Source organism: Thunnus maccoyii, chromosome 2, assembly GCF_910596095.1.
Source record: "Thunnus maccoyii chromosome 2, fThuMac1.1, whole genome shotgun sequence".
Lineage (NCBI taxonomy): Eukaryota > Metazoa > Chordata > Actinopteri > Scombriformes > Scombridae > Thunnus > Thunnus maccoyii.
In genome coordinates, this window is record NC_056534.1 from 21,863,631 (window position 1) to 21,881,888 (window position 18,258).

Below are 18,258 nucleotides of genomic sequence, written 5' to 3' on the forward strand. Positions count from 1 at the left end.
TCTCCCTCCTTCTCCTCTTTTCCAGACAGAAAAGAAACAACATCCAGACCCTATTCACCATGACACCTCCTCTAACTTTCATTCACCTACATATATTCTGCATGGCGTCTGCTGAATTATGCTGACTGTCTGATGAAGAACTGCACAGCTGATGTGGCATTTTATAGAATGAAGCAGCAGAGGGTTTTGGTTTTCTACTTTGCCTCGTCAATCCAACAGAATTACATACAATTTAATATTGTAGGCTGTAGTCTGGGTTTACACACATCTCAGCCAAATGTTTCCAGTCTATACCTGGGGATAATTAGACACAATTCAAAGTACAATTGACCTGAGCAGACCCAGAGAGAGAACACAAACACCGGCAGCAGCATGATGCTCCATCAATTAACAAGCAGCCATGGTCAAAACAAGTGTCATTTTTCTCCTGTGATGATTATGAAGCACCACATGATCACAGCTGATGACCAATCCGCTTGGATCCACTATCCACTGATATTAGTCATAATGACACAAAAAATCCCAGACCTGCAACAATATGACGGCACCCCACCTGGATCTGATTACAGTGAATATAATTTGGACCTGACCTGGTCTCAGTTCCTAGGAACCAGGTGGACCAGTCTAGTTTAAAGTCCCTCTAGCAAACCTAGAAACTGCAATGTTACACTCCCCAAAAAGTGTTACAAAGAACTACATACTGACCATTTTGTTAAATATAAAGTTTGTCCTGAGGGTGACCCTGGAGGAAAGACCACTGGTTAATTAAAAATGAAAGGGTTTCAAAATAGGATAAACTGTAGCAGAAGTGATCAGTAAATTTCATGGGAATGATATGCCCATTAGATTTTTATATTTCGTGCAAACACATTTTAGGAGAGATCCCCAGTGTAACAGCCAATACTTAAAACTCCAGCATATACCGTTTAAGATTTATGCCTCATTTTCTTTTTGCACAATCTCACCATCAAAATGTCTAAAGTGATTTAGACTTTTGAAGTAGCTGTAAACTGTAAAGTTACTTTAACCTGTACTGTGAGTAAAAATCATCAATGTTCAATTAACTTTTAATAAAGTAGTGAAACATATTTCACAGCATGTTTGAGAAAAAAAGTGAATGTCCAATGTGACATGTTTTGTTTAATTTTGTCATTTATATACTATGTATCTTGGTTCATTTTGTTCTTTTTTATTACATCATAAAACCACCTTTCATTGTCACTAACAGTACAATAATACTAAACAACGCTGAACTGTTGAATTTATCAATCACATTCACGTGTTGCATGACCATACAGTTCACATTTTATGCAGTGGGACAGTGCTGAACCTAACACAATGCAACTCAGAGAACTTATTAACATAGTAACATAGCAGTTCACAGAGCTTTCTAAACTGTCTGTTCTGTAAAAGAGCCTGCAGAAGGCACTGCCAGATCATACACATATGGTCAGCTATGGTATTTGAATCATATCTGATTCAGAACGCAACTACAGTGCCAACATAAGTGATAGTGATATAGTGATAGCTGTTATCATAAGCCAATATTCAGTGTCCTCAAATTAGATTGTTTTTATGTCAAACAAAACAAAGGATCAACCCAACCCTAACCCTAACCCTAACACCCTAACCCTAACCCTTCCCTAATAAGTTTAGGAGCCTCTAAAAAGCAGACACACCACCATGGGACATCAAAATAAAACACACAAAACCCTGATTGTTTTCCATCTGAGAGAAGTTTGATGAAGAGGTCCATGTTCCATGACAATACAGTACGTGACACAGTGATGCTACACAAATCAAAAGCAGTAACCTGTTTGTGTTGGTTTAAAATGGAGAAACCTTTGAGGGACCCTGGACTGGACTCCTCACACAGCAGATATTACACAGAGTCATGTCAAGGACCAATTACTGATTCAACATGGGAATATTTAGTGAGAGAAACCCCTGTCGTGCCCCCCCCCTCCCTTACCCCCAACTCACGCACACACATATACACACACACATGGATTCTGCACACATGCACACCTCTTTGCCTCATTAAATTAGAGCCGTGCTGTGCCAGCCTGTTACCCACAACCCCTCCTGGTGAGGACAGGAGCAAAGGGTCATGGGAGAGTGCTGGCTAATCGACAGGAGCCTGTATGCATTTGTGTGTGTGTCTGTGTGTGTGTGTGTCTTTGTGATAAAGTAAGAGGATTAATGGCCATGGTAACAGTCATACAACATTGGTTCTCTCTATCAGAACCTTTTTAGGAAATTTGGAAATTAACAGAACATTTCAGAAAAAAATTGTTGTGTATTTAAAGAAGGTAAAAAAGTCAGTTTGAAAACTTTAAAGTCATATATATTCTTGGTACATGGTAATGAGGCTAATATCAACTATACATACATGCATCACAGGGGGACAGGTTGCTATCAATTCCACAATATTTCCCATCTTTCATACAAACTAATTGGTTTGTAAATTTGAAGCTGTGATAAGAAGCGGTGCTGGAAACCATCTTGTGGAAGCTTTCTTAAAAACTCCTTGCAGCAGGTGAACCACTCGGATCGATGGAAGATGAAGTATCCTACTGTGTTCAAAGCAGGACAGGAATCAACAACCCAGCGAGCACTATCAGCCTTTACTGTGTCCGTCCAGAAGAGCAAACTGATCCGAGTTCACTGAGCGGGCCTGCAGCAGCCTGATCCACCACTTGAAAGGCAAGAAATGTGTTAGGAACAAAAGACGTTGTTTATGGATGAGGCTGAATAAGCTGTTTCACTTCTTGTATTTAAGTGGTGTACTCATGGATGAAGCTGTTAAAAAAGTCTCATCCACTAAAAAGAGTATACTAACAATGTGAGGCAGCTATAACTGCTGACAGAACAAATGTTCCCATCACATAATGAGTCTCTATATGTCCGTGGTCCACCCACACAGGTGTTTTCACATATGTTGCCTGATTAGTGTGGGTGTGTAAAGACTACACTTAAAGACCATTTTCATAGCAGACATAGTATTATTATAGATAATAGCAATAATGATAGCCCTGTTCCAATTAAGTGACCCAGGAGGCCATTCCAGTGGGGATGCAAGCATGAAACTCCTTGTCAAATTCCACCTTTATCATCTTGATTTCTTGTAGTTAGGTGACCTGTGCTCTACCCAACAACAACCTGAGGAGATCTCTGATCAACCAGAACAACACTGTGTGTGTACAGGACCTTCAAAAATCATTTTACATTTCTCAAAATCCTATTTTCATAGGATTTTGAGAAATGAATAGGAGCATTCATTTAGATTTTAAAAGATTAGACATTAAAACACACTTTTATACTATCAATGAGAAAGATGACCCTGAATCATGTGACAGTTATTAAACTATGTACATTTTTTCTCTGACCATGAAGATGTTTGCACCACTCAGAAACGATGTCTGTTCTTCTAGAGTAAAACTAAAAAACATATAACAGTAAAACATCATTATCAACATTTACTAAAGTATTAAATTGCAGTATGCTTTTAAATCCAGAACCAATTCCATAAAGGACACATTTAAATCAATATTTAATTCAGTTCATCTGAAGAACACAAATACTCAACCCCATATCTCTGCCCCTGAGCTATGTTTTGGACATAAATGCTGAACAGCAGGAGTGCTACAAGAGAGCAGTGCTTTGCATTTATGACACAGTGTCCTTGTTATTTCACAAACTACTTACATGGCAGATTCATAAGAGATTAAAATCAACCTCCTCTAATTATTACAAATCATTATGCTGCAGCTCTCGAGGTGATACTACACCCATGGTAGTATAACTTAGGCCTGCATGCAAATGTTCCAAATGCAGAGATAATAATAACAAAATAATTCCTGGAAAAATTGAAACTAAGCAGTGTATCCTTATTATTTGACCTATTTTGACTCACACTGATAGGGCTAATCAGATGAAGTGGTTTTAGTGAAATGTGAGGGGAGAAAAATCGTCTCTGCAAAAAGTACCGGACCAAAAAAAGACTTGAATTGATGAAGTTTAGAGAATCATTAACAACAACAATCAATCAACAGCACATCCCAGTGGGAGTCACAAAGACACTTGCATTGTAATGGCTTTACTGAATAAAGATGTAACAGGTCTTGTAGCTGCTGAGCATTTGTTTGATGCAGGGCCCTGTTTTATGGTGTACAGCTTGGCTCAATTAGTCACAGAGGAAGGTTTTATATGTGTACGTTTGTGTCTTTGTTAATACGATCTTGCCTAGTTTAGCGTATAAACTCAGTGACCAGAAAAACAGCCACTCCACTTCTACAGAAAGAGTTATACGCAGGTGTATCCGGCAGCTCCACACTTGTTTTGCATGTCAACTGTTTATTAAGAGTGGGCTCAGAAAGTAATCTTATCGACTTTGGTAAACTGGGGGGTAATGGGTGCCAAGAGGGCAGGTCTGAGTCACTTTCAGCCTGGAATTTTATATGTCAGCCATAAAAGTCAAGTCAACAATCAGACTAGACACAACTTAGCAAAATTTCACCATCTACTGTAGCTCAAACCTGAAATGAATATAAGTACTTTACAACTAAAGAGATATTAATGTTTTGGTCTGCCTTCTTAGGACGACACTGTAATACATTTTTCATTATTTATCAGATCCTAAGAACGAGAAAATAAAATCAGTTTAAGACGTCAATATAAAAAATAAAAAATTGTTAATGAGCTTGTTTTAGATTGGTGTATGTGCTTTCATTGAGATTTAGAAACAGCTAAAGCAGTAAACAATGGTTAGTGATGCACAGGCTACAGTAATAAACCATGTAAGAAATACTGGTGTAAAAAGTTAGTAAGAAGTTCAGCCCATATTTTTTCAACTGCCTGAGGAAATACAATCTTAAGTTTGCTTTGTTGATGAGGGAGTCTGCATGGTTATTCCATGTGTACTAAGAAACACACATATTTTAACAGATACATACATATTTCATGGATTTCTCACAGAATGTTGTTAAAATCAGTGGTTGTATCGAGGTAGCTCTACTTGTGACTCTTCTATGAATTTTTCAAGATGTAACAATTAATCTTTACAGCTGTAGTGATATACAATCTGAAATGGCTCCATTTCATTTTGATGTTTTTTTTTTTTTTTTTACTTTTCTCTGCTCTCCCTTAAACCTTTAAGCTTTATTTATTACATTTATATAGGAACAAAAAAGCTTTCCTCAGACATCAAGCCAAATACATCTTCCAGCCAAGACATGAGGGTAATTCAAGAGGAAACACACACACACATACATGAACATGAAATTGCACACAAGGGTACAAAGGCACACACAGTATGATTGACACATATATACCCTAGAAAAAACACACACAAGAACAGGCATGGATCATATGTTGTCTGGTATGTCATTATGTCAGTTTGTCAAGGCCAAAGGTACACTGTGTGTGTGTGTGCATGCGTGCGTGTATGTGTGTGTCTGGGGTATATGCGTTTGCCAATCAAAACATGTGTGCCTGTGCACCCTTGATATGTTGCTCAGTGTGTGTGTGTTTATATCTTTCTGTGTGTTCTACTGCATCTCTAGTGTGGATAGCTGTGAGTATCTGCCTGTGTGTTTTTGTGTGTTCATTCATGTGTGTGAGACAGATTCATGTGTGTGTGTGTGTGTGTGTGTGTGTGTGTGTGTGTGTGTGTGTGTGTCAAGAGTAAAATCCCAGGAAACTCTAAACAGATGCTTTGAGTAGAAAAAAACCCATCTTTCTAGAAATGCTGCTGGGGGGAGCTCAAGATACACACATACACATCCACATAAATGGGCAGGCATGTAACAACAACCCCCCACCCCCCACCCCACCCCACCCCACACCCACAGACTAGCCTGTGGCAACAGATCTCCAAGTCCAAGGACCATCTGAGCTCCAATCATAATTGCTTCTGTTCATTGTGGGAATCGATGACCTTTAGAAAAAATACCACTCTTCCTCCCCTCTGACTCATTTTTTTCTATCAGTCTTTCCTCTTTTTTTCTCTCTGGGCTTTTTAAAAAAATATCGCTTGCACACCATCTAAAAAGGAGCAAACTACCCTGACAGATCTTAAGCGGTGCAGGAGAGAAGAAAAAGCACTGAAGCATGTTTTGTATGAGCTGTAAATGCAAGGTGTCCATAGGGATTTTGAAGGCTAATACTAATTTGTTTTTCTTTTTGGAGTGAAGCCGGCACATACAAATATGTTGTGACTCTTCTCAGATTTCAGGTTCAAATTTGAGTACTTTCACCTCAAAAGTGAAAACACAATTTGAGTGCCCAGAAACAATATGTATTCCAAAATGTATTCTTAAAGCCCTCCTCATAGGACATTCTCCACTACTTTTATGCAAATGCAAACGCCTCCAGTGGGTCCAGTGAGGTTGAAGAGGTTAATGACTGCAGTGACACACTCTTACAATAAGAGTGTGAAGTCAAGTTCATCACAAAAGTAATGTTTGCTTTTGGGTTGACTGATGACTGTTTGGTCAAATTTAAAAATTAATTAAAATGTAATAAATTTAACTTTTTAAGTCTGTCTTAAAACAGCAGTCAGGAGCCCAAATGAACATTGAAATAGGTTTTTCTTACAATAATCATTCCTCCTGTTCATACTGACCATTAGAGGATCCCTTCATAACGCTGCTACAATGTATTTCTGTGCAAAAATGATCTTTTAACAGTCAGTATGAACAGGAGGAATGATTACAACGAGGAAAACCTCTTTCACGGTTCATATAGACACCTGACTTGAATAACTGTGAGCCTATCTTTTAAGTCTTCTCAGTGGCTTAAAGGATCATTTTTCAGAGCTGCCATGTCTGTAATTACACTTGCATTCACCCACAATTAATTTCAACATAGTTGTATAACATAATTGGGCTGATCAAGTGGTCAATGGTGAAAAGCACTGAACGTAGAGTTGCACTGGATTACTGAAGACATGTACACACTCTTCCTTGCGTGCCATGAACTCTGAGTTATTACTCTGAGAAGATTCCGGCCTTTCATCAGCCCTGGAAGTCCTGCTGTGAACAAAGCATTCCTGCTATTTGAAGAACTACATATTTGTCCGTCATCAGTATTATGCAGGTTTCCTCTGATGAAGGGATGATCAATCTCCTATATCAAACTTTTACTTTGTTACATAGAAATTCTGTGATTGAAAAATGATCATGTGACCCATTTTCCTGATTCTGACAGAATGATGTTCAAACTCTGATGGTACTGTTTGCTAACAATTCATCATATCCCACTCTAATGATGTTTCCAATGTGGGTTCCAGACATTTTACCATTAAATCTGCCTGAGATATTAGTCACATCACCCGTAGCACATCCTGGAAAACGGTGGTAATTCAGAAAGGGAGGAATAAGGCCTGGAGAAAGGAAAACCCTGGCAGTCTGGGTTATCTGATCGGCTCATACCACAGAGTGAAAACCAACAAGAATACAAGAGCGGCTGATGCAGAAAGACTCAGAGAGGGAAGAGAGCTGGACAAGATTGGAAGAGAGATGAGGAGGGATTAACATTGGACAAATCAGGGGAAGCACAAATAAAAGTCTCATTTGTCATCCTGTGCCTGGGCCAAACTAACCCTTTGGACTAATGTGTGTGCATATATTCACAGCAGTGATGAAATGTGTGTGTGTGTATGTATGAGAGAGAGAGAGAGAAAGCATGTGTAAGAGTGTGTGTGGGCTTACCTATGCAGTAACAGAGCAGGACAGAGAGCAGCACAGACAGCCCTACTGCACTGAGGGCTGTACACCTAAAAAAAAAAAGAAAAAAAAAAAAAAGATAAAAAGATAGTTGTGTTACTTCCACCTTCTTCAGTATTGGTTTTGTCTTCAATTACCTTCACAATACAAAGAAACAACAGCTTCACAATTGTTTTGTTTTGAATTTATGATCACCTTTCAAAATACACTCCATTTGCATGTGATGTATGTAATGCTGCCTTATGGCAATACATTTAGATCTTTCATGAGTAATCATCATCATTGTCATTGATTGATTCGATCTTGAATGTCTTCTGCACAAAAGGAGTTTTTAATTGCAGACCTGCCATCCCTGTATAAATTTTTGGAGTATCACTTTGGCAACCTAGATGCATCAGATGTGAATCACTGTTTGCACAATGAATTGTTGTACATAATTACATATTGTGTACTTAATTTGCAATGGGAGGTATTTCCTTTCCTTGAAATTTTCCTAGAGTGGGCTAAGTTATAGACTGCCAACACACACACACACACACACACACACACACACACACACCACTCTTTTCCCTCAATTCTCTCTTCCAGTATCTCATGGTGATTTTTCCTTTCTTCTTCCCCTCACTTCAAAGTGTCCTCAGTGAAAAGCTGGCAAGGCTACTTTTCGTGTGTAACGTTATGTGTGACCAGGGGCAGCAGGTGTTTCAGATTAATTAGTGACCTTGTTAATTGGCGACCGTCAGCCATATGCGTCTGTGGTTGTCTTAGTTACGACAGCTGTTAAAAACAGGAAGAGAATACATAGCTGTCCTTGTGAATGCCTCTTAGGTATGTTTTGACATTGTAATGACAAACTAAACAATCTGAATCGTCTGTGGAGTCTTGTTTGAGGAAACGTATCTAACTAACTAAAACTCAGTTGCATTCTGAATGTTGCTTGAAAATGTTGAAAACAGGAGGAGAGCAAGTGTTAACGTGTCACGTAGAAGAACTATTCAACCCTTTCAGATGTAAAAAAAGGGAAATGTTTTATTACGGGATTCAAACTCATACCATTGTGGGAAAATAAATGAAAGTTGGAAGACTATTCATTTGGGTGTTAATATACTTCTGGCCATATAGTGAATGTTTTGTATTACTGATAATCTATCTTGTGTTACAAATGAAGATTTAATCTGAAGCCTATATATAATGTGTTTATCATATTTACATGTAAACTATAACATAGACTTAAGGCTGCTAACATAAATAGATAATTATGTCTTAGTGACAAATCTGTGTTTAACAGTCGTATTTGTGTTGGAAACCAGTGACATACCAAAATGGTCTTAAGTGTATGGGCAGTGTGGTCATAAGTTGATCTGGCTGCCTCTTGTTTTTAAGAGATGGCTGGCTGTATGATGTATGAGTTGTTTCATGTTACACCTACAGCATGATACTGTGGTGATAATGACACACTGGAATAGTCTTCTGACTTTCATGTCACATTTCCCTCTTTTTACCTCTAAAAGGGCTGAATAGTTATTGTATGTGACATGTTAACTCAAACAAGACTCCAAAGACAAAAAGGTTCATTTAGAGTATTTTTTAGAGATAGACATTCACAGGAAGAGCAGCTTGCTCTGACAGTCGCCAGTTAACAGGTCACTAGTTAATCCAAAACATTGGTAATGTAGGTTAGAGAAGGCTAAGTCTTCTCTAAATTTACTGCTAGCTATATTGTGCACCCTACACTGCATACTGGTGAATAATGGAAATTTCTGTGTCAGCAGTTCAGCGGTTGAAAAGACAGCAACATGTTATGTATCCCTGAAGTTAGCAACAGCCTGTTAGCTACACCATTAGCTAACGTTAGTACTATTGAATCACAAGCATTTGTGGTTTGAATGCCTGTTTTCAGTCAAATGTATATCAAAACTGTAAGTGCTATAGCTAATTTTGTTCAGAAAAAATTAAGACTTTCCAGTCAACAAATCTCACAAGCAAGCAGACATATCTACGAGCATCACTGGTAAAATAGAAATACATGGGCTTTACTGAATTGAAGGATTCCTGCAGCAACTTCTAGGTCCACACAGTGTGTGGCATGACTGACATTAAAAGCTATTGTACAAGGTAAACTGTCATTGGTCATTTCTGTATTGGTAGACAGCTTATTGATAGGAGAAGAAACAATAATACCAGCTTAATGTCTCGATTGGCTCAGCTCTATTTATCTCTTACATAAGTGTAAAAAAAAGACAATTGGCCTCTTTTTGTGTACCTTAAAGTAACAACTCATACCAGAATAGATGTCAAAATGTGTGCCTGCTACACGAAATGCATGCAGGTTGGCAGGTCATGTTTTCTGCTTGTGTGAAATCTCCAATAATATTGCATTGTACAAAAATACAGCTGAACAATTAAAACAGTGAATACCAACAATGACGCACTATTATTATCAACCATAAAACCATGAGAAATTACATTTTTTTCATTGTTTGTCATACAATGATACAGTGATAGATTAGATAAATAATTACATTAGTCAACTACTTTCTTAATGCTGTTGGAATTGGTTATTTTCTAGGGTCATCTTTGAGGTTTCAAGTCTCCCTTTGTTGTACCTCCCTGGATGCTCTTGTCAGCAAGCTAGCCAAGTCTCACCAATTAGACAGCAGATGGCTGGTGATGGCCGCTGCTTTTGTGGCTACAGTTACTGCCAAGATGCAGTCAACTATTAGATGTAAATCAAAACTTCATAACCTTCTGTCTTTGATGTCACATGTCCATATAACCTGTGCGTTTGACATAATCTAGTGAGGTTGTTGTGGGATGTGAGTCAGTGCCAGCATGTAGCCATAGCCACAGTGACGTGCATGCTGTCAATTCATTAATTTATTCATTCATTCATTCATTCAAACCTTTATTCATACAGGTTAGGCCATTGAGAGAAAGCTCTCTTTTTCCAAGGACACCCTGATTACAATACAAATATAATATATAAGAAACAATAATCGGCAAATGTAAAAAGCAAATATGAACAGATAAGCAACAAGCAATATAAAATATAAGAAACAATAAAAGCAATATATAAAAGCAATGAAACACATAATATGGAACATTTTAAGGCGATAAAAGCAATATAGGCACATAAAAGTTAAAGCTCAATTAAAACACACACATCCACACTGCCCTGTGTCAGCTAAAAAAGATTTAAAATGATTAAAAGGGATCAGCTCGTCTAATTTTACTATCTTCTGCAAGTTGTTCCACTTGTGTGGAGCATAATATTTAAAAGCCAATTTCCCAATATCAGCGTTAACATGTTGATTTTTAAGGACCAAACAGTTTTGGGACCTAGTGCAGTGTGAAATTGAACAACAGTTAATAAGACATGTCAGGTACCCAGCTTTGTATATAAATAGGATGCAGTGCCATTCTCTTATCACTGCCAACGACTGCCACCCTCTCATTAAGAATACAACAATGTGTTCTAAAGCCATCCCCAGTTATGAACCTAAGGGTGCAATGAAAGATCACTTATTGGTGGTTAAGTTACTATAGCCAGTGATAAAGTGTCTAGAGAGGATTAGGGCACATCATTATAGTTGTAGAAACACAGAAGAGAAATAAAGTCCTTGTTCATGCAAAGTCACATGAACGTCACTCCCATTCTTTAAGACAGATTTGGATGAGACTGCTAAAGCTAGTTAGCAGCTATGAGCCACACCAAAGTAAAACAGGTTCACCTAAAAACTGAAGTCTCTCGCAGATGTTGCAAGGTTAACACACTGATTCGGACTGACACATCAAATTTTAGTAAAGTATCAACCTGACCACCTGATGTTATTTCCAAGCAAACATGAGAACTATATTCATACAGATAATATAAGGCTGATAGAAGCTTTGGATAGGTGATACATTCTGCCAATGTAAATGTGAAAATTACCAGTCATATCAAATGACATATTCAGTGCTTCATCAAGAACAGTTTTTTTCCAGATAGAAATTGTCTCAAAACTGCATTTAGACCATTCTGGCATACTAAATCTCCACAATCTAGGATGTTTGATTAATTAGCTTAACTGCTGACTTCCCGTGTGATTCTATACTTCAGAACCCTGGTACCATGACTTAATTTTTCTTCTTACTAAATTACCACAGAGTAGCTGGAGGTGCCATGTTATGAAAGTTTGTGTGAAAATTCAAGTACTATAGGGCTAGGATGCTGTTAAGATCTATGTTCTGCAATAATGAGTCAGTCAGTAAACTTATAAATGCCTGTTGGCTTCTTGAACTTGAAGGACTAGAGATAGGGGAAGTACGGATGGGTGGGAAAATGGAGAAAGATAAGAGTAGGGCGTGAAGAAAGAAAAAGAAAGGGAAGCTGGATGGAAAAGGGAGCCAAAGGCATGAGGGACAAGGGACATGCTTGAAGAAGAGCAGTATATCTAAATGTCATTTGTAAAGGAGAGCATGTAAATGTTGACCAAAGAAAGTGAGGATATGTGCATGCACACTGCAACTACAGTACTGTATATACAATACACCAAATACATATTTGATACATACCGGTATATATATTTGATAATATTGTAATATACAAAGCCGACTGAATATACAGAAATGTGTTTCTTTTTCCAATTGTGCTGTAACATGGAATCCCACAAATAATGTTGCCAAAGGGACAACAACAAGGGAAAAGCCTCAGCAGAGGAGGATTTGAATCTGTACTGCCTCAGAAAAATAGGTTTCAAAAGAGTTTTTCACAGAGAGATGGGGTGATTCCTATAGCGACTGACCTATGAGAAACAGGGTTAGGGTTAGGGCTATTTTTTGCTGATAAGTCCCTGAAAAGGTTTTTACAGGAAAGAACTCTTTTGAACTTTGATAAAAGCAAACCGATTTCTGCATGATAATAGTTGTATATATTTGTAAAAATGTATACAAATATAGGTCAATCAGATTTGAATCATTAAAGGGCATTAAAGCTTTATTAATCAATATTTTTGTATTAAAGTTCCTTTTAGCTCTTCAGAGCCTTTTCGCATTTTTGGCTCAGTTTTGGTTTTGCTGCCCTCAACTTTGTTGTGGTTCACACTCACTGCTTATCACTGCCATTTTCAGTTTACAATATACAATAATGTTTTCAGTGAAAAAGCACTGTACAGACCCTGTCCAGCAACAGACAAAAGACAAAGTTAGCTGCTAGCTGGTGAACACAGTTGAGCATTTAGCAACTAAAAGCCAGCTATTTTCTCAGGAGTTGATGGAGACTAAACCAGAGATAAAAGAAGAATATTATGAATATTGGACTGACATTCATCAGGTGGACACAAACACAAGTCCAAATGAATGCTAATGTTATTCTATGCTATGTTATTATTGCTTGTTGCACTGCCCCCATGTGGCCAAAATAAATAAATAAATAAAAACAATTAAAACTGCTTTAAACCTTTATGGTGCATCACTTTTGGCACTTTAGCTACACTAAAACAATAGTAGCACAGTGGCAATAATAACTGGAGTGGAACCTGCTATCACTCCAAAGTCGAATGACAGACATTTTAATGACTAAACTAACACTAAACTAGAACTAAATCTATGTTATTAATGTTTTCCAACGCTATCTTGCAGTTTGATGATGACAGATAATGTATCCAAGTGGAACACAGTCCATTAAACCATCATTGTTGCTGCCATATGGTTGATAATGTAAGGCTTTTGTTTTTTCTCATCAACATCAGTTTTCACTTCATTCAAGCAACATAGTGCCATGTGATAGCTAGGTGGCCTGGAACAATATCGGCCAAAGTCTAGCTAGCTAGATTACCAGTCATACTTCATTCCTGATGAATGATGTGCCAAAATCGTCCCAAGCAGTCTGAATGGCAATCCAAAGTCCTTACCCTGAATTTCTGAATTTGTGCAAATCTGGCCACCAAGTATAATAGGTGCTTCGATATCCTGGCAGCAATCTATTTAAACTTAACCTCCATTTGTGACTGGAAAGTAGGCTTTACTGTCCCAGCCATTGTTATTTGGCAGCAATTCTGATGTAAACCCAAATGAATTGTGCAAAAGTACTCGGCACCCCTTCAACTGACAACCCTTTCACTACTGGTGATGCTTGTCTTGGGCCATACATGCAGAATTCTGCAAGCAACAAGCAACTGAGTTCCAAAAATGACCTCATCTCTCAGCTGAAGTACCAGTCAAAAGTTTGGACACACTTTCTCATTTAAGTGAATGGGAAAGTGTGTCCAAACTTTTGACTGGTACTGTATATAAAGGGTCTTCCAGGCCTTGTATGAATCTGGTTTGTATCTTACCGATGGCAAATATCAAGCAGTATGATTTGTGGCTATGGCTGAACAGAAGCCCATAGTCCTGCGTGTACAGGTCTTTGATTTCTTCCCCCTCATTCCATCTTACCTCCATGAGCAGTACTTTGAGGATTTCTTGAACTTGAAGGCAGAGCGGGACAGGGTATTCCTTGGCAATGGCCTGGTGGGTGGGGAGTACACTGAGCCTGTTGCCATAGTGTAGCCGGGAGTTGCCGTGGAGAAGAGGGGGGTCGTGCCTGTACCTGTCTTAAAGAGAAAGTGCCTAGAGGGGAAGAGAGAAAAGTAGATGGAGAAATTAGTTATGGTACATTGGTTTTGTTTACATACATACAAAATTAACTGCAGTACACAATTTCATACTCTGTTGCCACCCCCCAGTGGCAGCATCAGGAATTTTGATGACAACTGCTGTGGGTGATTCCAGTAGACTGCACACCATATTCATGTTTGCAAACCCTACGCCCTATGTCCTGACAGTGACCCATCTTAGATATTGTGTTTTTTATGGGCATTTTCTTTTTAGCACAGAGCGAGTGCATGGGCATGGCTTATACGGGTCTGTCACTTGTGGCTACTGAAGAGGACGGTGACATTTTAAAGTAACTTGGCTTATTTAACTCTCTAAGCTATGTTGATTAGAAATAAAATGAAATGAATGTCACTGTGGAGGCTTCTTCTACACTTACCCTTTGGCTACACTGGGCACATAACGTGAGCGGACTGTTTGCAGAGTGGACATGCTGCGTAATGGTTCTTTATGGTGGCAACACCTGCAGTGGACATACAGCATAGGCTTGCGTAACTTTAAGGTCAAAACAAGACGTTGGATCTTGGTTTTGGGATTGTGTTTTCAGCTTTTGGACCCTGTGAAAACTGCCACATTTGTGTAATATGGGTAAGTTAACATCTACAGACTATGTATGTGAGGGATAATGTTACAAACAACCACCAGCTGATACTGGCAAAAGTAAACAAAGTAACTAAATGCAGACAGGGTGATACGACACCGAGGCGGAAACCCTGTTTGATACAAAGTAACCGATATATGGCTACTTATCAATGCAAATTATAAAATGACATGAAACAACAGGAAACAAGAAAAATAATAGAAAATCTCACAACCAATCTGCCAAAAGCTAGAGTCATTTATCCTGTATAGTTTAATTATTTAAAAATATAGAACATTATAGCTGTGTATGGCTCGTTTAAAAAAGTTAAATAGAAGACAGGTCTATTGTTGGGCTTATGCGTTTTCACTCCATGGTGCATATGCATGACTTATGAGCTGCTCTCTGGCCTTGTGTAGCCACTTTCATTGATTATAATGGAAGCGTATGGTCGCAGCATCCACTCCACAAGTGGTCCACTTATGTTACCTGCCTGGTGTGCCAAAGTGTTAGAATTGCTTGAGTACATCATTAAAATGTAGCTTAATGTGCATTGAACAGTCAGAATTTGCAACTCCAGTTTCTTGATCCATTTTACCTACTTTTAGTGATGTCACGTTGCCAGATCTACTTTTGTGAGAACAATATTATTAAATCCAACAGAACTGATGGCCAGAGCAAGGCAAATAAAACTCTAGTTGTAATAAACTGTAGTTTTTCTTAAACAAGATCTGTTAAACTGAAATTGCAAATTTTCAGATCCCGACTTTTGGAACTGCAACTTACTTGCTCTATGATATGAGTTTTTTGGCTCACAGCATTTTAGTCAATGTTCTGCCTGCTCTGAGCTCATTATACTGTACGTATATGCAAAATAAATAGTCTATATTGTTATATTTTAATTCAATATTTTAAGGTTTCCTCCACAGGCTTTGCTACCCAATTACATCAGCCAACAGCCCTCTACAGTTTACACTGCTGATCTACAATATGCTGCTAAATGAAATATTCACTTTGACTTTCTTTCTGGTAAAAAAAATGTCTGATAGTATGTCCTGCTTTGTGGCTGAGAACATTGTATTTATCTCACCAATTCTGCATTGCCTCAAATGGGAATTGATGTGATCTGTACTTGAGGTCTTAGTTTCAGAGTCTTAGTTAGCTCTAAGTTTGATTTGGATTAAACTTGAATAAAACCTTGTTTCTGTAATACCTCTGTGCTTTTGATATAGTTCTTTGCGGTCAATGCCCATGTTTCCGCAATATACAGACCTTATTTAAGCATGTCTTGTGGACAGACAGCGAGAAAGAAAATGAAAATGTATTGGATTACATGGAGGACATGTAGTTGGCCATTGCAGCGACATGATAGGCACTGCACTCAGCTGAGCGACTATAATACTCCCTCATAATCTCATACAGCTGTACACCAGTATGAGTCGCAATGTTTGTGACTCTCATACTGGTGCACTGTAGGTGTGTGAACAGTGGGGTGACAAATCTTTATTGTGCTTCTTAACTTGACAAATGAAGTCTGTAATATTCCCCTCTACATCTCTTCACTTAAGCATAACCACCTTCTGCTACCAATCCTGATTTATTTATTATCTGTAATTTATGATTATGAAAAGTAAAATGCAAGTTAATTTGAATATGTGTGTGAATATAGAAAAATCATTATTTATGGTATTTCTAAAAGAAGAGACAGAGAGGCATGCAGAAATACTATAATTACACTGATGATTATAAGCAACAAAAAAAAATAGTCTCGTAATTATAAAAGTTAGTCAATAGAAAACATTAAATGGATGTTGCTCTCAGAGCATACAGACAGTCTATATGTCATATCTTGATAAATGATAACTCAGGGCCTCAGATCTCTTATTGAGGTATCAATTTCTGGTTAACCTAAACATGAAGCTCTCCTTCAAATACTTCATGTGTTAGGACCCTGTTGGAACAAGCCAATCAAGGGACTGTATGTATAAAGACTGTATAAAAGTGGCAGTCCATCTGAAAGCCAAACAGTTCTTCTTTATCCCTATAAAGGCAGTCTTTGATCATTTCCACAGTGGAGAAAATCACTGGCACATACATGTATGCCTGCAGTAATTACCAAGGTCACAATGTCTAATTAATGACAGAACCCCAGCTAACGAGCATCTGTAATTACAATTAGACTGCTCTCTAACAAGGCTGTGTGATTAACAATTAGAACCCATTATAACAAGGGCCCTTCAATTAATACCTGCCTCTAGGCAAGATGTAAAGACAGAGATAGAAGACAGAAAAAAGAGAGAGCGGGAGTGAAAGGGGAGAGACCGAACGAATAGAGGAGACGGGTAACAGAACTTCAGAGACACTCAGCATTACTGTTTCTGTGTGTGAGTTCAAGAAGTTAAAGCAGAAACATTTAATTAAAAGCATCAAGTCACACGAGTTAACAACAACCCAAGACAACAGAACATGCTGTATTTCAGATGATTTGGGATGACATTAGGGGGTCATAAACTCTTTTCTTTATGTGAAAATAACTGTATACACCAATGTAAAAAATTACAGCAATTACTTAATGTGATGATCACCATTTGAAGGTCTGAGGACACACATTAGTGCAAGTGTTGACAAGTGAAACGCTGTGGATGAATAAAATACTTGAGCGGTTCTCAGTGGTGCTCCTCAGGGCCCACAGCTGACAGTTAATGCCATTTACCTGGTGTCCCTGGTCTGGTGTAAATAGCTACCTGACTGGCTGGAGTTAACAGCCATGAGGACTCTGGGGATCCACTGACCTAGCATTAACATGCATCTCAGGTGATCCATGAATGGATTGTTTCAATCCACCACACCATAAGCAAGCTCTGTGACCACACTGTAAATTAGAGCTAAAGCTTTAACAGTCAACATGCAGAAAGACGCAGTTTGAAAAACATCTGACCGACTAACTCCATCGAGTGGCAACCTCCGGGGCTGAAAAATGAAGTGCCAAAAACTGCAGTTCCTCAAATGGCCACTTGAGGCTGGCTCCAAAAACGAGTCAATCTCCAGAGACCCTCATGTTAATATGCCCAACTTAACAGCAGAAATAAACATGTTTACAGCCTGGTACAAACAACGGTTTTGGTCTCTGTATTTAATTTCTCCTTTCATGACAACTGTAAAAAACCTAATATTTGTGCTTTGCCGAATAATGTATTTGTAGTTGGGCACACCCCTACTGTAAACCTGGTGCATGGTCTTTGCAGTTTCTCACCTAATATGGCATTATTACTTTAATGGAGGAGTTTGTTTCCTCTGTCTACACGTTGTCTGCTG

General features: G+C 38.3%; 1 protein-coding gene across 6 annotated transcripts in view; it reads right to left on the reverse strand.

Annotated features, from left to right (window-relative positions):
• tenm3 (teneurin transmembrane protein 3) overlaps positions 1-18,258 on the reverse strand; it is a 369,694-nt gene that overhangs the window by 116,844 nt on the left and 234,592 nt on the right. For all 6 annotated transcript variants that reach the window (XM_042397897.1, XM_042397853.1, XM_042397889.1 and 3 more), the window contains 2 exons: positions 14,145-14,318; positions 7,713-7,777 (listed from right to left, as the gene is read on the reverse strand). In XM_042397897.1, coding sequence (XP_042253831.1) covers positions 7,713-7,777; positions 14,145-14,318 — 239 coding nt within the window. The remainder of the gene's footprint in view (positions 1-7,712; positions 7,778-14,144; positions 14,319-18,258) is intronic.